This window comes from Bombus terrestris, chromosome 14 (genome assembly GCF_910591885.1).
Source record: "Bombus terrestris chromosome 14, iyBomTerr1.2, whole genome shotgun sequence".
In the NCBI taxonomy this organism is placed as follows: Eukaryota; Metazoa; Arthropoda; class Insecta; order Hymenoptera; family Apidae; genus Bombus; species Bombus terrestris.
Genome location: NC_063282.1, coordinates 5117092 through 5136418, shown reverse-complemented (window position 1 = coordinate 5136418; position 19327 = coordinate 5117092). Strand labels below are relative to the sequence as shown.

General features: G+C 40.5%; 1 protein-coding gene and 1 long non-coding RNA gene across 2 annotated transcripts in view; one reads left to right on the top strand and one right to left on the bottom strand.

Annotated features, from left to right (window-relative positions):
- LOC125386272 overlaps window positions 1-19327 on the top strand; it is a 336686-nt gene that overhangs the window by 55640 nt on the left and 261719 nt on the right. The gene's annotated exons all lie outside the window — the stretch shown is intronic.
- LOC100644147 (segmentation protein Runt) lies at window positions 5350-11257 on the bottom strand. The gene is made up of 4 exons (XM_003400548.4): window positions 10579-11257; window positions 10325-10438; window positions 7760-7867; window positions 5350-6570 (listed from the first exon to the last, which is right to left on the bottom strand). Exons 1-4 carry the CDS (start codon window positions 10898-10900, stop codon window positions 6113-6115), a joined length of 1002 nt encoding a protein of 333 aa, XP_003400596.1. The 5' UTR covers window positions 10901-11257; the 3' UTR covers window positions 5350-6112.

The following is a 19327-nucleotide window of genomic DNA, read 5'->3' as shown; positions in this document are numbered from 1 at the left end:
CGACAATGGCAGATTGAGATTGGAATTATCGTAGACGATTATGTCGTGGTTTCAAGGTAGATACGATCTGCTGTAAGGATGTACGTACTAAGGCAGACTTTTGTTAGATACTAGTTATTTAGTTAATTATGAGATAGACAAGGCAGTCATGACTAGTTAGTCGACATGATGCTACACGATTCATCTTATATATTATTACATGATATGTAATCGTTGATAATTCCGGCATTAAAGTACGTAACTGTTTAGCGATTTATGGAACCTTTAGGTATCTCCCAACTTCAATTTCTTCCTCGTTAAAAAACGACATTAAACATTAAGGGAAGGTAAATTTCAGTGTTGGTACAGGATCTAGAAATTCCCATCGAGAGAAGAGAAGAGAAGATCAAAATTTCTATACAAATCCAGGTGTCTCATCCATTGCTAATAATTGACGACTGAACAGGATCTGAAACTTTCAGAAGTCAGAAAAAAACCAACTATGATTTCTAGAAAAGTCCAAGATCTTCGTCTGGCGCCAAAAATTCTTGGTCCGATGAAAGGAAAGGTGGAACAAGGTACAAAGCATTCGAACGATTTGATCGTGTCAACATGCCAGAGGATCCTCCTCCCGGTGACGCGGCAGCAGGATCGTGAGGACAGAGCTCGAGGGTCCTAGAGTTAGGCAATCAGCGTTGATGAGGGGGCTCTCAGGGGGTGAAGGGCTCGGACAATTAGTAACCACCCTGCCCCCGTATCTTCCCGCACCTTCGTCCTCCGATTCAACCGGTGAAGCCAGCCAACAACGCGGCGACCGCAGCCGCCACGCATGCGAAAGAGCCTCCTCGATGCTCAGAGAGAGAAAGAGAGGAGGAGGAGAGAGAGAGAGAGTGACGGCGTTTACGTCTGCACGCCGCTTTGCGTAGATTACGCTGCTCTAAAGGGTTCTCTTCGTTGCGCTGGATAATGTCAGCACCGAACAGAGTGTTGGCAGAGTTAAGAAGCGAATTTTCGACTGCCATGGAAAGTATGATAAGAGTTTTTGGTATTTGATTGCAGGCCGAAGTGGTTGGAGGGTCGGTGAAAGTGGAATGTGTGTTTCGGAAAGGAATTATCGAAGACAAGATGCGAGACAGATAACTTTAGCGTACGATGGAAAGAATTGTTTACGTTTCTCTTTTTGTTTTCACGCTAGCACTACTGCATACCAAAGTATAAAACATGCATCGAAATGAAACGTACGTGAATTACGTTAAAGAGTGTTAAGACAATTATTAGATTTATTTCAAAATTGGAGAAAGTTAAGTATTTTTAACGGAAGTTTAAAATAGCAACAATACTTTTTCTTACGCTTTTCAATAAGTTTTCTTTAGTTGTAACTTTAGTACATATGCTTATTCTTCAATGGAATCACCAGATCTATTTGAATACTTATCGTAACGATATATGAGTTTTCGTATATCCTTGTGATACACTTTTGCCGCCAATTCGCGTAATCACTATCGCCCTACGCAGTCCCTTAAATCGTCGTTTCTTGCGAAGCATTATCGACCAAACAGATCTTGAAGTTTTGCAAAAAGATGATAATCTGTTCGTAATCCGTATCGATTACGTTCAGTGGCTTATGGTCGTTAATTGAGTCGCTAAATACAGACTATTTTATAAACATTCTACCAATTTTACTGTGATCCAACTCCGGATATTTACGTATTTACATATGTATATAAAGTATGCGAAACGTGCGTGTAACGCTCGTTATGGCATTTAGCAGACAAAACAAATCTTCGTATAGATTCTATCTTCTCGATCATATTGATAAAGATATAAATTTGCATAAAGATTCAAGATCACCACGTTCCAAGTCCGCTAATGCAGACGAAAATTAGAGAAGAGTTCTTTTCATCGGGCGCAACGAACCGAAACCCTACTTTCAATCCCGATATTTCCCATTTTAAAACAACTGTGCGTACTTTGACGACAATTCTATGATTTCCTCGACGTCCGTATATTCCGCTGATCCATTAGGAAGAGCTCGTATCCAAGGGGCTCGTCAAACATCGTCCATTTCAGAGGGCTGGGGTTGAAAAATCGCGAGGCGAGGAAGTCCGTCCCGATGAAAGTCGATTATTCCGCCGGTGATTCGGGCGCTGATTTTTTCCTCTCTTCTGCTGCTGACTCAATTATTCGTCGCGATTCTTTGAGCAAACATTAGTTAGCACCGACTGGCCTCGCGCGCGCACGGATTGCCTCCGATCGGTTTGGCTCGGTTCATGCGGCGACCCTTCATGGTTGCTTGGTTCTGTTGTCTACTCGTCAACGAACAACCCTACGGCGACAGGGTGTTAACGCGGTTCTCATTTTCCTCCGACTAATCCTATTCGATTTCCCAAAGGCAGACTATCTTCTACCAGAAAATATTTTTTTTCTATTTACTCGTTCGTTTCGATTCGTTCGATCGACAATGTACAGTCGGCCATGAAAATCTCTGTGCATTTTATAAAAAGGCTATTTTTATTTAACTCATCATTTACTTAACCCACGGCAAAACGAGAGTTTATCATAATGTTGTAAACGTTTGAACTTGTTTATGTTTTATGAAATTGTAGATTTTCAGATTAGTTGAAAAAAGTAGCGATTAGAAATATTAAGGTAGTTGCTGACACTCCCTTTCATAGCCAGGATGTTAAAAAACAGAATTCGGTAGTGAAAATGGATTACCCTTTTACATTACGGAATATTATGCAACACGGCTGAGACACAATGATAACTATGTGTACTGCTCTCTTTTGTAAAATAGATACTTGTATTTGTGTGTATATTTACGTGTGAATAAACGATTTATGAAAATGTATCCAAACTTCAAGGGTTAAATAAAATTCCACTATTTTAGAAAACAAGGTAGTAAGAATATGAACATGCTTATGCCGTGTAATTAGAGTGTAATTAGCATGTAAAAATATATCAAATATCCGAAGTATTCAATGCAATATTAGCAACAATTTTGAAACAAATTTCTTTACTTGTGTTCATAAAAATATGAATTTGTATAAATATCTACAGGCTAAACGTAATGTATAATTTGAAATAATAAGATTGCTCGAACCTTTCATCTCTGTTTGTCATTTTTTAATTTTTCCATAATCTTACCATAAAATATGTTGATGACTAAGACTCACGAACAATTCACTTTCGTAAACAACTCACTTTCACAAACAACTCACTTTCACGAATACACTATAACAAACGACCACGATTAGATGTATTTAAGAAGGACAATTTGCACTTTGCCAGACAAACATCTTTAACTAACAAACGACACATTTTCTTCTGTCTCGGCGAAACATAAACCCTGAAAATTTGCTTTGACAGTGAACGTTAGAGCGCGATAAAATAATAGGAAAAAAATGTCTGGATGCTATCGAGATGATTCGGACTAGTCTCCCCGCAAACATCGATCTCCGAAAACGACAAGCCCGCGTTCGGAATCCACCGAATCGGGCACACTCCCCTCGCTTTTTAATATTCATCCCATTTTCCCGAGGCATTCGTTATCAGAGTCGATAACTCGGTCGGTCGCTTTTCACAGGGAATTCCGATGGTTTTCTTCAGGGGAGGGACACGCGTCAAGAATTATATTCCCCCGGCGAGGATTGAGTTATACATACCGTGTCACCGAGATTAACTGTCCTCGACTTTCATGCACCGGCCTGACAAACGTATCCGGGCAACGATCGAGCCATAAAACGAAAACAACACATGCCAGACCCGAAAAAAACTAAAAAATGAAAACGAGGAACAAAAGAAAGAAGAGGAAAAAGTGAAATATAAAAAAGAGAAAAAAAAGGGACGGGCACATAGAATCTCCCTTGTCCTAGGTTATGTTTCACAGTGACATAGTGGCGGCAATGGAGGCTTCGCCTATCGTAACGCGATATCCGGTGGAAACGTCGAATTTGAAGTATTCGCCGTGGCGTTCGCCGCACGGAAATTACCGGTGCCCCAAATTTCACGACGCTGCCTTTTTTTCCACGTTGAACGATTACTCTTTCTCTCTCTCTCTCTTTCTCTCTCTGTTTGACAGCCGCAAGAGCCAGAGTGAAAAAATGTGTGTGGCAAAAAAGTTTCGTTGCTCTTTGACTCTGCCGGTTTTTCTCCGAGCACCATCGAGAGTCAACGCTCTCGTGTTCTCGCTGGAAAACGCCTCTCGATCGACATCGAATCTGAGGATGAGAGACACTGTCGTTCTGTTGGCCTATCGCTACTAATACAGATCTCACGCACTCCCCTCGATATAAACCATTCTCTACCCTTGTGCACGCCGTATGGGAACCCATACGTGCACACGCAGGAACCTTGAACGACCACGCCGGAACGGCTATTCAGATTTAAATCGCGGCAAAAAGAATATGGATTCCCTTTGCTGCCCTACGAAACACAGTTTCACGGCTCAGCCACGATCACTGCAAGACGAGTATTTAGGGCAGATCGTTTTCTACAGGGGCACCTCGGTTTTTGCTCGTCTTTCGTATTATGCTTGTTGCGTTCAGTGTGTGTGATAGGTAGACCGCGGATCTTTGTGCATTTACAATGGTGCAAAAATACACACAATATGGAAAGATATGTAAAATATCGAAAGTATAATATACTCGTTATAATTTTTAATGGGCGAAACGAGTCTCTATCTTGAATCAATTTTTAAAAATTATATCCACAAAAGTATGAATATAATTCATGCTCGAGTCTAGTGATAGTCTTTTTTATTAAGTTGTGTTCTGTCAGTTATTAGGTTGTTGCATAAATTCTGTTCGTTTCTTCTTTTATGCAAGTATACAGACTTTTATGGAATTTTATGTTTCTGTGGGCAGAAGCAAAAAAAAATATCGTATCACAGTAACAGCTGTTTAATGTAGCTATTCGTTAATTTTTGACAAACAATTTGTCCAAGGAAGTATTGATAAGAAGGCTGGATGCAAAGATAGTTCTAATAAAAAAGATACGTTCCTGAACAGAGAAAATGAAATATTAGTAATGACAAAGCTCTCAAGTTACTCGTTTAATTATCGTAATTAACCTTTGTCGTACGTCGATTTTGTGACTTTAGTGATTCACTGCTTCATTTTCACTTTGTCCCAAATTGTTCGAAGATTTCAGAAATGAATAAATATATCTTAGTTTATGGTTGAATAATCTTTACTTTGGGAGAATAATTTTTATTTTATTATTGTTAATTCTTATTATTATTAATTTTGATTGCTCACAGTGAAACATAAGGTGATTTAATTTCGAAATGACGACTTTATGACGATTTTATAGATATTTTTGAGAAAATCAATGATGTCAAGAACACACTCGGAGAAAAGAACAAGTTAGTTCGGAATTGTCATATCCGTTGTACGTTTTATTTGACTTGTCGCGCTTTTATATAATAACATCTGTTTACAGTAAATTAGATCTCTGGCTTATAAATAATATCGGTATCTCTGTCTTTTTGTCTCTCTGAATAATCTTTTCTCGCACGCATACATGAGTCCTATTCACACGATTGCTATTCACACGATTCCTATTCACACGAAATTAAACTGTACATATGTAATAATATCCTCTTCTCTACAATTATTGTCCACGTACTATCTACACGTATATACAATCCATTTGTACAATAATCCGAATTAAAAAGCGTTTTATTATTCACAGTTGTACACAATAATGTCCTCTTTATCACCGAAAATATGAAAAATATAAATTGCCGATATCGAATTAATATTCGATCTCTCTAATTAATGTCAATCTCATAAACATTTCTTGTTTCTCTAAATCGTCCTCGTACAACAGAACACTAAATCGAATATTGAATCGTCGTTATATCTTCATCAATGTCAATTTCATCGAAACGATAATGAATAAATCGAGATAAATGTAAGTGAAAGAAAACAAAAATATGTAATTCACAGACACTATATGAACGTTCGGGTAGAAAAAGCACTTCGTCAAGAGCCTGGATTAACGTCGGACGCGTTTCTTTTCTACCGAAGAGACTGTTCATTCACCGACGACGTAATCGACCTAAGTAATCACTAGCCTTCCATCGGAAATTTTTATTCTCATTTCACCGAGCTTCCGTCCTTTTTTCGCCCTAGTAAGGCCTCCATACTGGTTTGGTCACGGCCGGCGAGGAGATCTTGGTTGGAGATGGGCTTCTCTTTGGCGACAACGACCGCGAGATCAGAGCTGTTGGCGCCTTGAGCTCGTTTTTCGTACTCTCGATGACCTTTTTCGATGGAATCCTTTCAGAAGGCGATGAAGATGCTGTGACGACGGACGTTGCTGGCGGCAAAGTGTTCAATCTGATTGGCACGAACGCACTGCGTATTTCTTCGGCTGCCGATTCGCTTCCGGACTCGCTCGGACTTTTCGGTGGCGTTCTAGACGGACTGTTTGGTATGGTCGCTGATACGGCCGTGCTGCTAGTTGTTTTTGGCGGTAGCGTCGCGTACTCTGTCGGATATTTTACGTGGTCGAACGGATAAGACGGTAAAACGGTGGGCGGGAAGGTTGGTGGAAACAGATCCGTTGTTGGCATCGGAATACTTCCTGAAGAAATGCGTAAAAAGAAAAGAGGTGATTAGTTATGATTTTTAGGGAAACTGGCATGGCGATTTAAGGAAGAAAGCCGGTGAGTGAGTGAATGAGATCGTGATTAGTCGCGATCTTCAGAGAAACTCAACTAATGATTAGTCGCGAGTTAAAGAAGAGAAAGGAGAAAGTTTTTTGATAAAGAGAATCAAGTCAGCGGAACCAAATTCATTGATGGTATGTCGGAATGATTTTTATAGAGACACAGAAAAGGAAAAGGTGAGGGCTAGTCGTGGTTTTTAAAGAGACAGAAATATATGAAATTTTAGAGGAACTGGTACGAAGAATAGAATCGATAGTTGAAGAGGACCAAGTCGCTGAAAATAAATGCATCGATGGGACTGGAGCGGAGCCTGAGGAAAAATGAAAGATGAGAAAGGAAAAAGGCGACGATTAGTCGTGATTTTTAGAGAAGCTGATGTACTATGAAGAAGGAGAGGAGTTTGGTGGGTGAAGGGAACTAAGTCGTATTGTTATTGCGTGGATGCATGGGGGTCGAAGGGGTCCGTTGTGGGAAAAGGGAACCCACCCTCGGTCCAGCCACGAGTATGAATCATCGGCAGGCGTCGCGGACTCTGGCGAAATCGATAACACGAACTCACTCTCGTCTGAACGCGTGTCCGCTTTCGAAGCTTTTTTTACTAGTCGGAGTCGGAGCGATTCTTTGGTTGTGTGCATTGTTGCCCTTTGATTGATTGCGACTCAGACGAGGATGAAGGGCTCTGATGGTAGCGATTAGAAACGTTCTGCGTGGCTAGTACTTTTCAGTACAAGATGATGATTCTTGAAGCGCATGCGTTTTGTGACGATCTATAGCATTTTGATGCGAAAGCTGATAAGAACTGTTTTACACCTGTTATTGATAAAAACATTTTTGTGCAATGTAATTTTTATCTGATTTATTTGAAGTGGCGATAATACTTTTGCATAAGGTTCGAAGAAGGAGAATTGCACTCGAAGAAGGAGAATTCGGTAGTAAGTTCTTGATGTTATCTCAAGAATTGACGAGTAATCGGTGAAAGATTCGAGAATACTGGGCGTGTAAGGATTGAGGAAATTATTATCGTGTTTGAATGTCGTTTAATGGAAATACTGACGAAATACTGAGAAATATAAGCAGAAAGGCAAGTATAAAATGAAAGCTCACCTTTGACGAACGCAGGATGGGGCAAATGCCACGCGTGTCCCAAATACGCAACATCTACCCAAGGATTCAGCAATCCAAGTCCGGGGAATCCATGGCCGTACTGATAATCTGCAAATATCCAAGAAACATATTCCTTAGCACGATCGAAGCTTTCGAAAATAAACTAAAGATGCGTGCCTTCGAGGCGATTCCTTCGACTCTATAAATAACCATCCAACGATCAAGGTTCCCCAAAACGCACGCTGTATCAGCTACGTTGTAACCTTGACGAACTTTTCTCCCTATCGATCCTGGTATTTAATTATATCCTACCTCGCGTTTCTTCAAAATCCTTCAGTGGACATATGGGATTTGGGAGAAAGGAAAAATCTGCAGGAGCTAACTCTTCTTTTATTATGAAGATATGAAAAGAACAAGAATCTATCTAATCCAACCTAGAAAAATTAATTAGAAATCCAATTGATGAATATATAGGGAAGAAGAAATGTGAATTTTCCTACATATTTTAAAAGCTCATGCAAATTTAGAAAGATCGCGAATTCATGATTTTAATTACATTGCAAGAAGAAGGATATTTGGCCCGTTCTACTCAACACGCGATACGTAAGTGTATTTTCTATTTAACTATCTAAGTAATAGATACGAGCATTGTGATTAATAACACGGTATACATCTACAGCTTGAAACGTGAGATTTAAATCATTGCCGTTAATCCGAATTTGCATTTCTTTCGCATGTCGTTCTTTATATTCTGCACAGTATTTCAACAGATTCACGTGATCGATATGTTTCAATGAATCGAAGTAACTTGACCAACTTGAAAGGAACTTCCGTCGGTTTGTTTGCTTCAAACCTTTTCAATTCATCTAAATTGATCAATTTGAACATAGTTCAAATTAAGTTACTTGCTTCAAGCCGTTCGAATGTAATTATGTATCTCGATTAATCTGCATAAGATTTAAACCAAGTCGCTTGCTTCAAGTCCCTCGAATTCAATTAACTTGGCTAATGTGAACGAGATTCAAGCAAAGTCCACTTGCATCAAGCTTTTTGACAAATCTTAACGAGTCTTACCGAACTGACAAAGCGATGTGATGGCAGAGGTATAAAAAAAGAAGAAAGGAGTTTCGGAGGGATGGAGACCAGTCGAAATGTCGTAAAACTCAGATTAACGATGCTCTCCGGAGGCGAGTTAGCGATCTCTGTTTACAGGATCGGCGCGTTACGCTGGCTCGTTACGAGCCACATGCTACCGCCATATGCGGCGCGATAAACAAACGCATAAACGCGGTTCCTTTGCAGACAACGCGTCCACATCGTCGTTTCTCTACCTCCCGTGGCTTCGTCCGGCTCTTTTACCTCGACCTGCACGCCGCCTCCAATAAACACAGATCAACGGTACAGTAGTTAGCGTTCTACAAGCCAATCCAGACTCAAGCTTGTCTGGGGAAAATAAGCGAGGATGTTAAAAGGATGCCGACTGAGCCGCGATCATCGCGGCTTGAACCGATGCCAACCTCCGTTTGGTACACAGATACCATTTTCACGCGTTTGGCCGCGTATACGTGTGCGTGTGCGCGCGCGCACAGCCAACCTTATGCACGTGCACGTGCAAACGGGTCTGGTAGAGGCTGCGAGTCTCTGCGACCGCCGCGCGCGGCCCGCGGTTTGAGGTCCACCGGATTATTAAACGCCTACGAGGATCTCGACACCCGTTTGCGGGTTCTATACCGGCCACGCGATCGTCCTCCATGCGGAATCTTTCCTTTCACCTTCGTGAGTTGGATATTTTTCTTTTTTTTTTTTTTTTTACATCCAGGATAACAGAAATCAAATTCATAAAAGACATTTCTGGATTATTTGTGGAGAAACTTCCAGGAATGGAAAAAAGGAGACTAAGGATTCTTTCAGGATATCGTAATACATACGGTTAATGCATGGGATTGGCGAATCAAAGCTTGTGACCCGAAGTTTGAAAGAGAAGAGAAAGACGAAAAAATGCTTCGATAACGTTTATGTATAATGAACGAAATTAGAAAACCAAAGTCTCGAGTCAAAAAGACCAATGTCTTATAGCAAAGAAATTATTATGGCCAACTCATTGGACTCGATGGACGAGAAGTTGCAGGAAAGAAGAAACAAATCCTCCGAAGATTTCATGTTCAATAAGGAAAATTAGAAAATCAAAGTATCGAATCAAAAACATCGGAGCTTGCATGAAAAAAAATCTTTGTTAAACATTTACGCAACCCTTAAATGAATGTTTGACAATTCTCTGACGCTCTCGTATTTAACGAATTACACGTTTAGAGAATTGAAGTTTTAAGTCGAAGAAATCAAAGTTGCTAACAAGAGAAATTGTTATGGCGAATTTATTCGGCCTTTAAGCGAGAGTTTGCGGGAAAAAGGGAAGGAAAACCTCTGAAGGTTCGAGTCTGGAATCGGAAAAGTATACAAAAAGAAATAAGAAAAATAGACACCTTTAAGAATTTTGCATCTGGCAAGGATAATTAGAGTCGAAGAAATCGTAGTTTATGGAAAAAGAAACTACGGTAGTGAGCTTACTCGATTTGGATCGTGGTTCCCTAGGCCCATCCACGGTGACTTTGATCGCCTTCGTATAGGTGGCGACTTGGAAGGGTACCGTGCTGATTTGTATCGTCAGCGAAAACGACTTTCCTGCAATTAGTCAAAAATTATTCGAGTATAGTTTTTTCCAGGTTCCAAAATGATATAATTTCTTCAAGAATATTATTTTTTTAAGTACCCCAAAATAAACTAGAAGATTAAAATAGAGCCATAATCCATGGAACACTGACCTCTTCCGCTACGACCAACGAATCTCAGATCATTGAACTTGGCGACTTGGTTTTTCATGACAGCCGTGCAATTTCTCAATTCACCGCAGCAATTCTCATCGTTGCCAGCTCTGATAGTGACTAGAGTGCCGTCGCTGACCTCGTCGAGGGCAACGACCTTGAAAGCCACCGGTAGCGACTTATTCGACCTCCAGTGCGATGGCAACGCGCTGCAGAGGATGGCCGGACTTCCGGTCCTCACCAGATCTCCGTGACAAGCCTGCAGTGTCTCATGAATAGCGTTGAAGTTGTCCATTCCTAACGGTCCCTCCGGCAAATGCATTTTTTACTGAAGTTGTAGACGCTGATGACGACAAAATACTCCAGAAAAGAAAGAGGTCATTAATGTTAAAATCCTCGATAACACCAAGTATCTCCTTAACACACTGTGTTCAAATCACTGTTGTGTATCTCACTCGAGCACGATAATAGTCCATAAACAGGAAGGATTTAATAAAGAAGAGAATGTCTCTGTTGTTGTTACACGCTATTCAACTGATATTTTTAAAGAGTCCCTCGTAGAAAGACATACACTTTGGATCGCAATTGAAGAAAAATGATACGACGGACCGAAGAAAAAGTTTGATACTAAACCGACGCGCACTCGATGCCGGCTGAGCGGATTCTAGTTTTTCGCGGCCGCAGCCGCAGCTATTTAGAGGGGATTTTTCTCCCCTCCAATTTTTCCGGAGCCCCACCCAGGCCAAGCGCGTCGACCAATGAGGACGGCGGTCGTGTTGTGGCCTCCGCGGCTCGCCGCCTTCGCCCCTAACCAGGCTTAGGGGGTGCCTTGCGAAAGGGGCTGCTAGCCTGCTGCCTCTCTTGCCAAGGGTAGCTTGTGCCTCCGCTCTTCCTTATCGTATTCATCGTCCCTCTCTCATCACGCGTCTCTCTCTATCCTACCCTCTCTGCCTATCTGTCCCTTTCACTCTTCCATCGGCACGTTCCGCTTTCTACTACCCGCTTTATCTTCCTTCTCTGTCTCCCTCGTGGTACCAGTCTAGTGTACCCTTTTCTCTCTGCTTTCTCTCTCGGTTTTCTTGCTACCGTCTACCTTGGCCAGCCAACTCCTGCCACGCTTACGTGATGATGTGAATTTTCACGCGCACGTGTTCGTACCATCCCTCCATGCTCCTCCACGTTGCACGCGTTTCTTGACCTCGAGGATGACTGTCGCGAAGGATGAAGAATTTCCTCAGGTGGTCGTTGTTGGTATGGTTCGATGAAATTGAATTATGTAGAATGTGTGACGCTGTTAAAGGATATAAATCAGCTGTAAATATTACAGTTTGTAATAATACCCGAGACTCTTATTCAGTTAATCGGAAAACAGAATGGTAAAAGGTATAATGGTCCCGTCTCGTACATTTATTTTACAAGGCTTTAGTATTGAGGTTTTGATATCCAGGTCTTATTATCGATGCTTTTTCATCGGAATTTTACCGTTTATTTTAGTCTAGATGCAATAAAGATATGTAAAGCCGATTCATTTATGGTTTCGTGGTTACAACCACATAATCTTGGGATCAGCATGAGGACTGCGTTTTATGATTTGTTCAACAAATCTTGGACAACTTCATTAAGTATATCGGATTTTTATGATGGGTAGAATATTGTTTCTTATAATATTTGCACAAGAATGGAAATCAACTGGTATACCCTTCTGGCTTTTTCAACAATAAAACCAATCTCTTTGTCAACAGAAGAAACAATTATCTTGTTTAAATTTAATACATTTTCTTACAGTTATTAGTTTTACTGATTTCTTTTATTTATTGTTTCCCTTTTAAGATAATGTTTCCTACCCCGGGATATAATTTCGGTTAATCTGCACAAATACTTTATTTGTAAAAATACAATTCCATGGAAGAACCTGATAACCAATTTCAACATTCAATAATCAATTTCACATTACCAAAACAGTATTTTTAATCGGTCGTGGAATTAAATATGTATTCTAGCATCCTATTGAACATTACAAAAAATGATCCCACTAGTTGCTTCTTTATAAAGTTGCTTCGATTCGTCAGCCATTTTCAAGAAACTTATATTTGAATCCAATAAGTTGTTCGAAATTAAGCAGTTAATATAAATGAACTCGCTACGTTCTTCTCGTATATTCTTTGTATATGAAATCTATCGCTGCCCCTGCACATTGTTTTTGTAACAAAAATAACAAAGAGAGAAATGAATTTCGAATAACGCTGCTACGTCATAAGATTTTTAATGAAAATGAACAAAATGCATACACGGATGCATAGTTGCATGAGTAGTTCGCATAATTTACTGTTATAAGGATTGACAGCAAATGGACCTCAATATTTGGACAGGCATTCATGCAGGGTCCTTAAATGGATCGACGAATGCGTTAACGAAACCCAGAGATAGGAGAAAGACGGGAAGGCGGTGGTTGTAAAAGATTTATTAGGGTGTTGAGGTTCATTTCACCGATTTTCGCGTCAAAGAGGCGCACCAATTTAGCCGTTTTGGCGGAAACTCGAAAAGGACAGGCCGTAAAGGACAGACGTTGGTTGTGCACGAAATTCGAATCGATCTTCACGGAATCCCGACTCTTTGACTTTCTGGGTCAGCGTGTCGTTCACGGAGGCTTTCCCGCGAGATTTACAACGAAATTGCACTCGCAGCCTCTTGCCACCCCTTTTTCGCCTCCGCACGCTGCACCAAAGAGGAAGAGTTTAACGAGGCCGGATTAAATTTCCGGATCGCGCGATTTCTCCGCCCGTCTCCTATCCTTCCCTCTTTTTATTTTCGATTTTCGGCTCTATCCTGTGATCCAGGGTGTTTGATAACCCCCTCCTCGAACATTTTTTCCGACGATATACTCTATAGTGGATTGGGCAAAAGAATTTAATTTTGATTAAACTCAGAAAAGAATTTTCAGTTTAGGCTCGATGACCATGATTCTTTTAGAGCCCTTTTGGTATAATTGAACTAGTATTATTATCATAATTATCGGTATTTATAAATTCTCTTATATAATGGTAACGTTTCATGACAATAGCATACGTGACAAGTAGTTTTAATTTGCGAGTAATTTGATTATCCTGTATAAAATTGAAAAATTATAAAATGAAAGTTTAAAGCTAGTAATGCTGTTTGTTAATATCGTTAGGAAGGCTCAGATACAACATTTTTCAGAGTTCTGTATATAACGAAACGTCGATAATTTTAGAGCCGAAGACAGACGAACGGGGATTGAACGTTAAAGTTCAACGTTCTGTTTTAATGTTCCCTAACAGTAGATAAAGCAGCAGTATCTATCAATGTGATCTTCGTACCATAAATTCCAGCCGAAAATCGATGTCTAAAATTATTACTTTCTATGGAAAAAGAGCGTACCCGTCGGTAGTTCCTCTGGCGAAACAGAGGCCACGATCCATAAAGGTCCAGTTTCGAAGCTTTTACAGTTGATCGTTACAACCGACCAGCTTCTCAAAGGTTTCCCTAGAAAATATCTAGGTAAAAGTGCGTGGAAAGGCTCTTTTCGATTTTCGCTGCTTTCACGTACTTACAGTCTGTCCTTGACCAACAAACAATTTTCTTACAGCTTTTACACCTACCAGTGGGGATTAGTACGAGATTAACCCCATTTTTTTTCACCCTCTCTTCAGTCGCGTCGTTTTTTCCTTCGCATCTGCGACGATTGAAAGGTTCGAAAGCTTACACCGATGGTTTCTATTTTCTCCTTGGTTTCCTGGATTTAGTCGGAACATTCGTGTATAAAAAATTGTTGCATCAATAATACATAAATACGTAGGTCCTTCATGAGAGTTGATTTCAAAAAAATATTTTGCGGCATTTTAAACTCTGTACTTGGACCTGTAAGGGTACGTCCTTTTCGGTACCAAGGCAGGTTGTCTCACAAACGAAATTACTAAGCCAAAAACCTCTATTTAGAATATGATTTATATATGGACATTTATAGTTGGACATTGGATTCGTATCCGAATGTTATATTTGTAGAAAATTTAAGTTTCAAATGCGGAGACGATATTAATAACTCGGATGAATCAATAATATTTTGAATATCAACTTGGTGAGAAATTCATGGGAATATTCCATTCTAGGAAAAGAGTCCTTCTAATGGTAATACACTTAGAAACGTTATAAAATTTCAAAACGTAAATGTATATTAATAAATTCACGCATACGTGAAAGAGATTGTGCACATAACGTAATAATAAATAAACTCCGGACAAAACAATATCGCCGCTACGTGCAACCGCCGAACAAAGACGAATTTGAATTTTCCGACTCTCTTCCGACCAGTATAAATAAACTAAATAGTAAGGAAGTCAGTTATCAACGAGTTATCAGCGATCTTATTTTGTCTTAGCGAATCCGTTAGTACGAGCGGACATTATCTGTACTTATTTATTTAACATTTTAAATATACTTGACGGTTTCAACAACGAGCAATCTCGTCTAATAAATCTCACGATCAACCGTCCTCTACACAAGTCCTCTACAAGATTAACGTTTCTCAATCGTAACGAGGACTTTGGTTTTCGACGATCGAATTGACACGGAATAGAATCTCTTGATATTTTGTCCTAATGCCACAGGCATTTCTCTCGTTACAAAGTACTCTCTAGAAATTACTTATCTTTCATCCCCCAGAAGCATTCGTTCAAAGTCGCGTTCCTAATACGTCGAAAAGAAGGCGCGGAGCTCTTCTTCGAACAATGCGTGTCTGCAAAAACCGGCGCATCGACAGCAACAGGAGTTGCAATTAATTAATAGTAGACAAAAAAGAGCTCCGGAGAAGAAAATACAACGATGCGAGAGGCATTTGGCGTAACGAGCCGGGCCGAGAGGACTAATTTCTTAAAACGCGCCAGCACGCGTTGGGCGTCCGTTTCCTCGCCAGTGACCAGCAAAAGGCAGCAGCCTTTTTTAATAAAGCCTAGTGCCTGGGCTTGGACAAAGACAATGACTTGCATGCATGGCATCAGGCGGCACCACGGTTAGACGAATATGGAAAAAAAAAGATAGGAGCATGAAAAGATGCACGGCCAATGCCGAAAGGGACGTCGTTTGATCTGCTCTTCGACGCCTCGTTTCACGTCCAATGAGTACCAGCATCCGTTATTCGGTCTATATATAGATATAGATATATATTTCATGAAGTAGTACTCGTAGTTTGATTAACTTGGAATCGCGTTGGATTGTACAAAGCGGCGTAGAAGAGAGTTAAAAGACTGGATTACGACTGTCACCAACCGGTTTGAATTTAAATGTTACTTTGAGCAGCGGCACACCGGTGCTGCCTCTGTTTTGTAGACATCTCTGTTTTCAACCGCGTGTGAAAACTTGGTTACACCGTGTGTTTTAATTCCTCGTGTTCCCTTGGCTAAAGCGACCGGCGTTGGGTTGTTAAGCTTCCTTTAAAGTTAAATTGTGCAGCTCACCACTTGCCAAGCTACTGTCGTATTCAGCTACATTTCGCCAATTTTTATGCTTGAATTTATTATAAATCCAGGGATTCTGTAATTCATTCGATTCTGTTTCTCTGCCTGATCGGAGAATCCTGATCAAAAGAACATCGATTGATGGAAAGTTTACGAATGGTATCTTGTAAAAAAGAGTGGACGCTGAATGAAATTGTTACATTTTTATTTGGATCTTTTTGTACCGGTTTGATGTTAACTAATCTTAATATACAGCCAGCAATTTTATGAGAATGCTGAAGTAGAAAACAGCAAGTTTCTGTTACTAACGCGAGGATAATAATTTAAAAATGAAGAAACTTATTGTTATTCTCACTTATTGTCGGATATCTCTTATCCATGAAAAATGTGAAATACACACAGATTATTATCGAATACCAACATCAATATTTAAATCCTATCTGCAGCTTGATAATATCCATTGAAACATAATTTTCAATTGACGCCATATAGCCCCAGGATAACGGCATAGTTAAAAAGTGAAAAGCACGGGGTAGTTCAAACATTTTAACGTATCTTGAATGTAAAAAATTCTAGATAAGACATTCTAACTATGATCTTAATCGAATCGTTGATAACCAGTTAGAATTGCAGCCATGGGAGTGACTGTAAAAAATCAATAGAAACGAATAAAACATTTTCAATGATAAAAAGAGGAAACCAACCATCGCTGTTGAAAACGCAGTAAAAGAATTTCACGATCGCATCGTTCAAAATCTGGTGGAACTTGTTGCTTGTTCCCGATCGTGTGGGGGTGCAATTAAACGTATCGTCGCCCCTGGTTAGCGATATAAGGTGAATCGCGGAGTTTCGGATACAGGAAGAGAGAGAAAGGATTAGAAATGGAGAGAGACGGGGGTTGTGCGTTTTGACGTTGCTACAGCTTGGAGAACGATGCACGAAAAGGGGTGATGGCTTGTGGGGGAAGAGGCAAGCACAGGGGGCACAGAAGTTAACACGGGAGCGTGCATTGTGTGTGGTGAGCGAGCCGGAAGCGTCGCCATACTGCGTATCGCCCCGTGTCGCTTTTGTTTCCGCTCTCGTTGCCCCGATCGTTTTCTGCCCTCACACATGCCACCCCTCGCCTCCACCCACTACGCCCCTTTTGTTTCACCCGCCTCGTCTCTTTCGCGAATCTCGCCCAGCCTGCAAAAGGGAAGAGGAGAGGAGAGGAGAGGTTGGTGTCGCTAAGTTTGTCGGCCGATAAAGGGAGCTGGTGTGCCCTCGTCTCGCGTGCCACCCCTTTTCTTCATTCTGATTGCTTGCTTGCGGCGCGGAGACTCTTCCTAGACGGTGAGATTTCTGTTTAGGAAATTTTCATGATTTGGATATTATTCGGCTTAGTTTGGGAAAATTATTAAATATTCAATATTTTACCTTTGGGTTGTAATGTAAATACATTCTTATATATACATATATTAGCTTATAAAATGTACGAAAATAGATCTTTGTGTTACAACCCTATATTTTAGGATTTTTATGTTATATAATCATGTTAGATTCGAAAGTCAGCAAGTGTAAACTGTAATGTCGCGAAAGATGAAGAACATTGCAATATTGTACGATAGTAGATGGAAGAAAATTAAAAATTGGTACACTACGAGTATTAACAACTGTTGCACTAAATATTTGTTACCATGTTGGTAACATCTATTTTCGAACATATCCTCTATCTATAATGCGCAGTATTATTATGTGTGTGTGTATATATAGATACATATATCGCATATTTATTAACTTGTGTCAAACTAAACTTTATTCCGAATACGCGACCCATCTTCATCGAATCCATCGAAACCACAATTCCTACCGCGGCTGCCAAATTCCACAGTAAAGTGTTAAAATCGATGGGAGATCCATGGTGAATGAAGCTTGCGTGTCAAAAACTCGCGTCGCGTATGTACGACCCCGGGATTGATTAAATAATAAGGTAAAAGCCGCTATTACTATTCCCTGTATCGCGCTAAAACACCGTCCTTTGATACCCATTATTACCGTCTGGTTACCTGCCATTAATACCCGATATCGATGCCTATTAGCCAACGCACCTAATAACCTACAACCAAACTATAATGCTCTCAGCACGAGGCAGTTCAGATTCCAGTGTAGCCGTGCCACATTCTCGGACCAAATGCCAGTCTCGCTTCCCAATAAACGTGTCCCTGTAACGCCTCCACCTCTCCCTCCCCCTCTTCCCCCTTATGAACCGACCGGCAACCCCCTCTCAACGCCGATCACCCCTCTGTCGTCCTTAATTCGAGTCAAGATTACAAATTGATTCCGTAGCAGTCTGTGTATGAATCAGGCGTCACGTGTTCGGGACGCACCCCTCGCTCGTCCACCCTCTCCTCCCTTCCCGCTTGCTGATGGTCGCGCACGGGGTGCACGCGCGTACACCTACACTAAATCTAAACCCGCCAGGGTACGGCGAGGGACGGGGCTTGTACCTACTACCCCGTTTCACACCCATATGTACAGCTTCGATTCAAAGTTCACTCCATCCGGATGTTTCTTTGGGGTTGCTTCCAAGTTTCGATGTAATAGTTTGGATACTGGTATCGGAGATAGTTGTAGCAGAGTATGACGTTCAAGTAGGATCGGGTTAGATCTTTCTTAGAGGTTTGCACGAGACGGTAAGTTTATCCGTGATTTGTTGAGAGTCTCTGGTGTTAGTATTGGTTATAACTAATGCTAACTGTTTGTATTTAGAGCGAAAAATTGGTGAGAATTAAAAATTGGGATTATACATGCAAAGCATCGAAATTATAGTTTGAATATTGGAAGGTGGTTAGCTCGATTCCTGTGGAATTCGATTAGAGCTTCCTTAGGGGTTTGTATGTGATGGTAAGGTTATCAGTTATTTCCTTTTAGAGTGGAAGATTGTTTTAGAATCAGGATTGTGTACATATAGTTTCGGAAAAATAATTTTGGTATTGGTATCGTGGATGATTGGTCGTGATTTGTGCAAAGTTGGGTGGCAGCGCTTTCAAAGGTTCACACGTGGTGATACAATCGTCATTTTAAGAACGCAAGATTGATTTAAGATTAAGATTATAGTTTAGCAATAATAGTTGGAATATTCGGGGTAATCAGCTATGATTTTCAGCAATTTGTATGGAGGTGATAACTAAGGTCTTCGAGTGTCCTTAGAATGAAAGATCGGTCCAGAATAAACTTCACAATAATTATATCCAATAGGTTAAGCTCCAAATTTCTACTTAACTTATCTTACTCGATCG

Excerpts from the sequence above, each read along its gene's own strand:
- LOC100644147 (XM_003400548.4), bottom strand. The coding sequence starts at position 10,900 with ATGCATTTGCCGGAGGGACCGTTAGGAATGGACAACTTCAACGCTATT. Across the intron at positions 10,439-10,578 it reads CGTTGGTCGTAGCGGAAGAG|GAAAGTCGTTTTCGCTGACG; the intron begins GTCAGTGTTCCA and ends GACTAATTGCAG. Across the intron at positions 6,571-7,759 it reads CCATCCTGCGTTCGTCAAAG|GAAGTATTCCGATGCCAACA; the intron begins GTGAGCTTTCAT and ends GCATTTCTTCAG.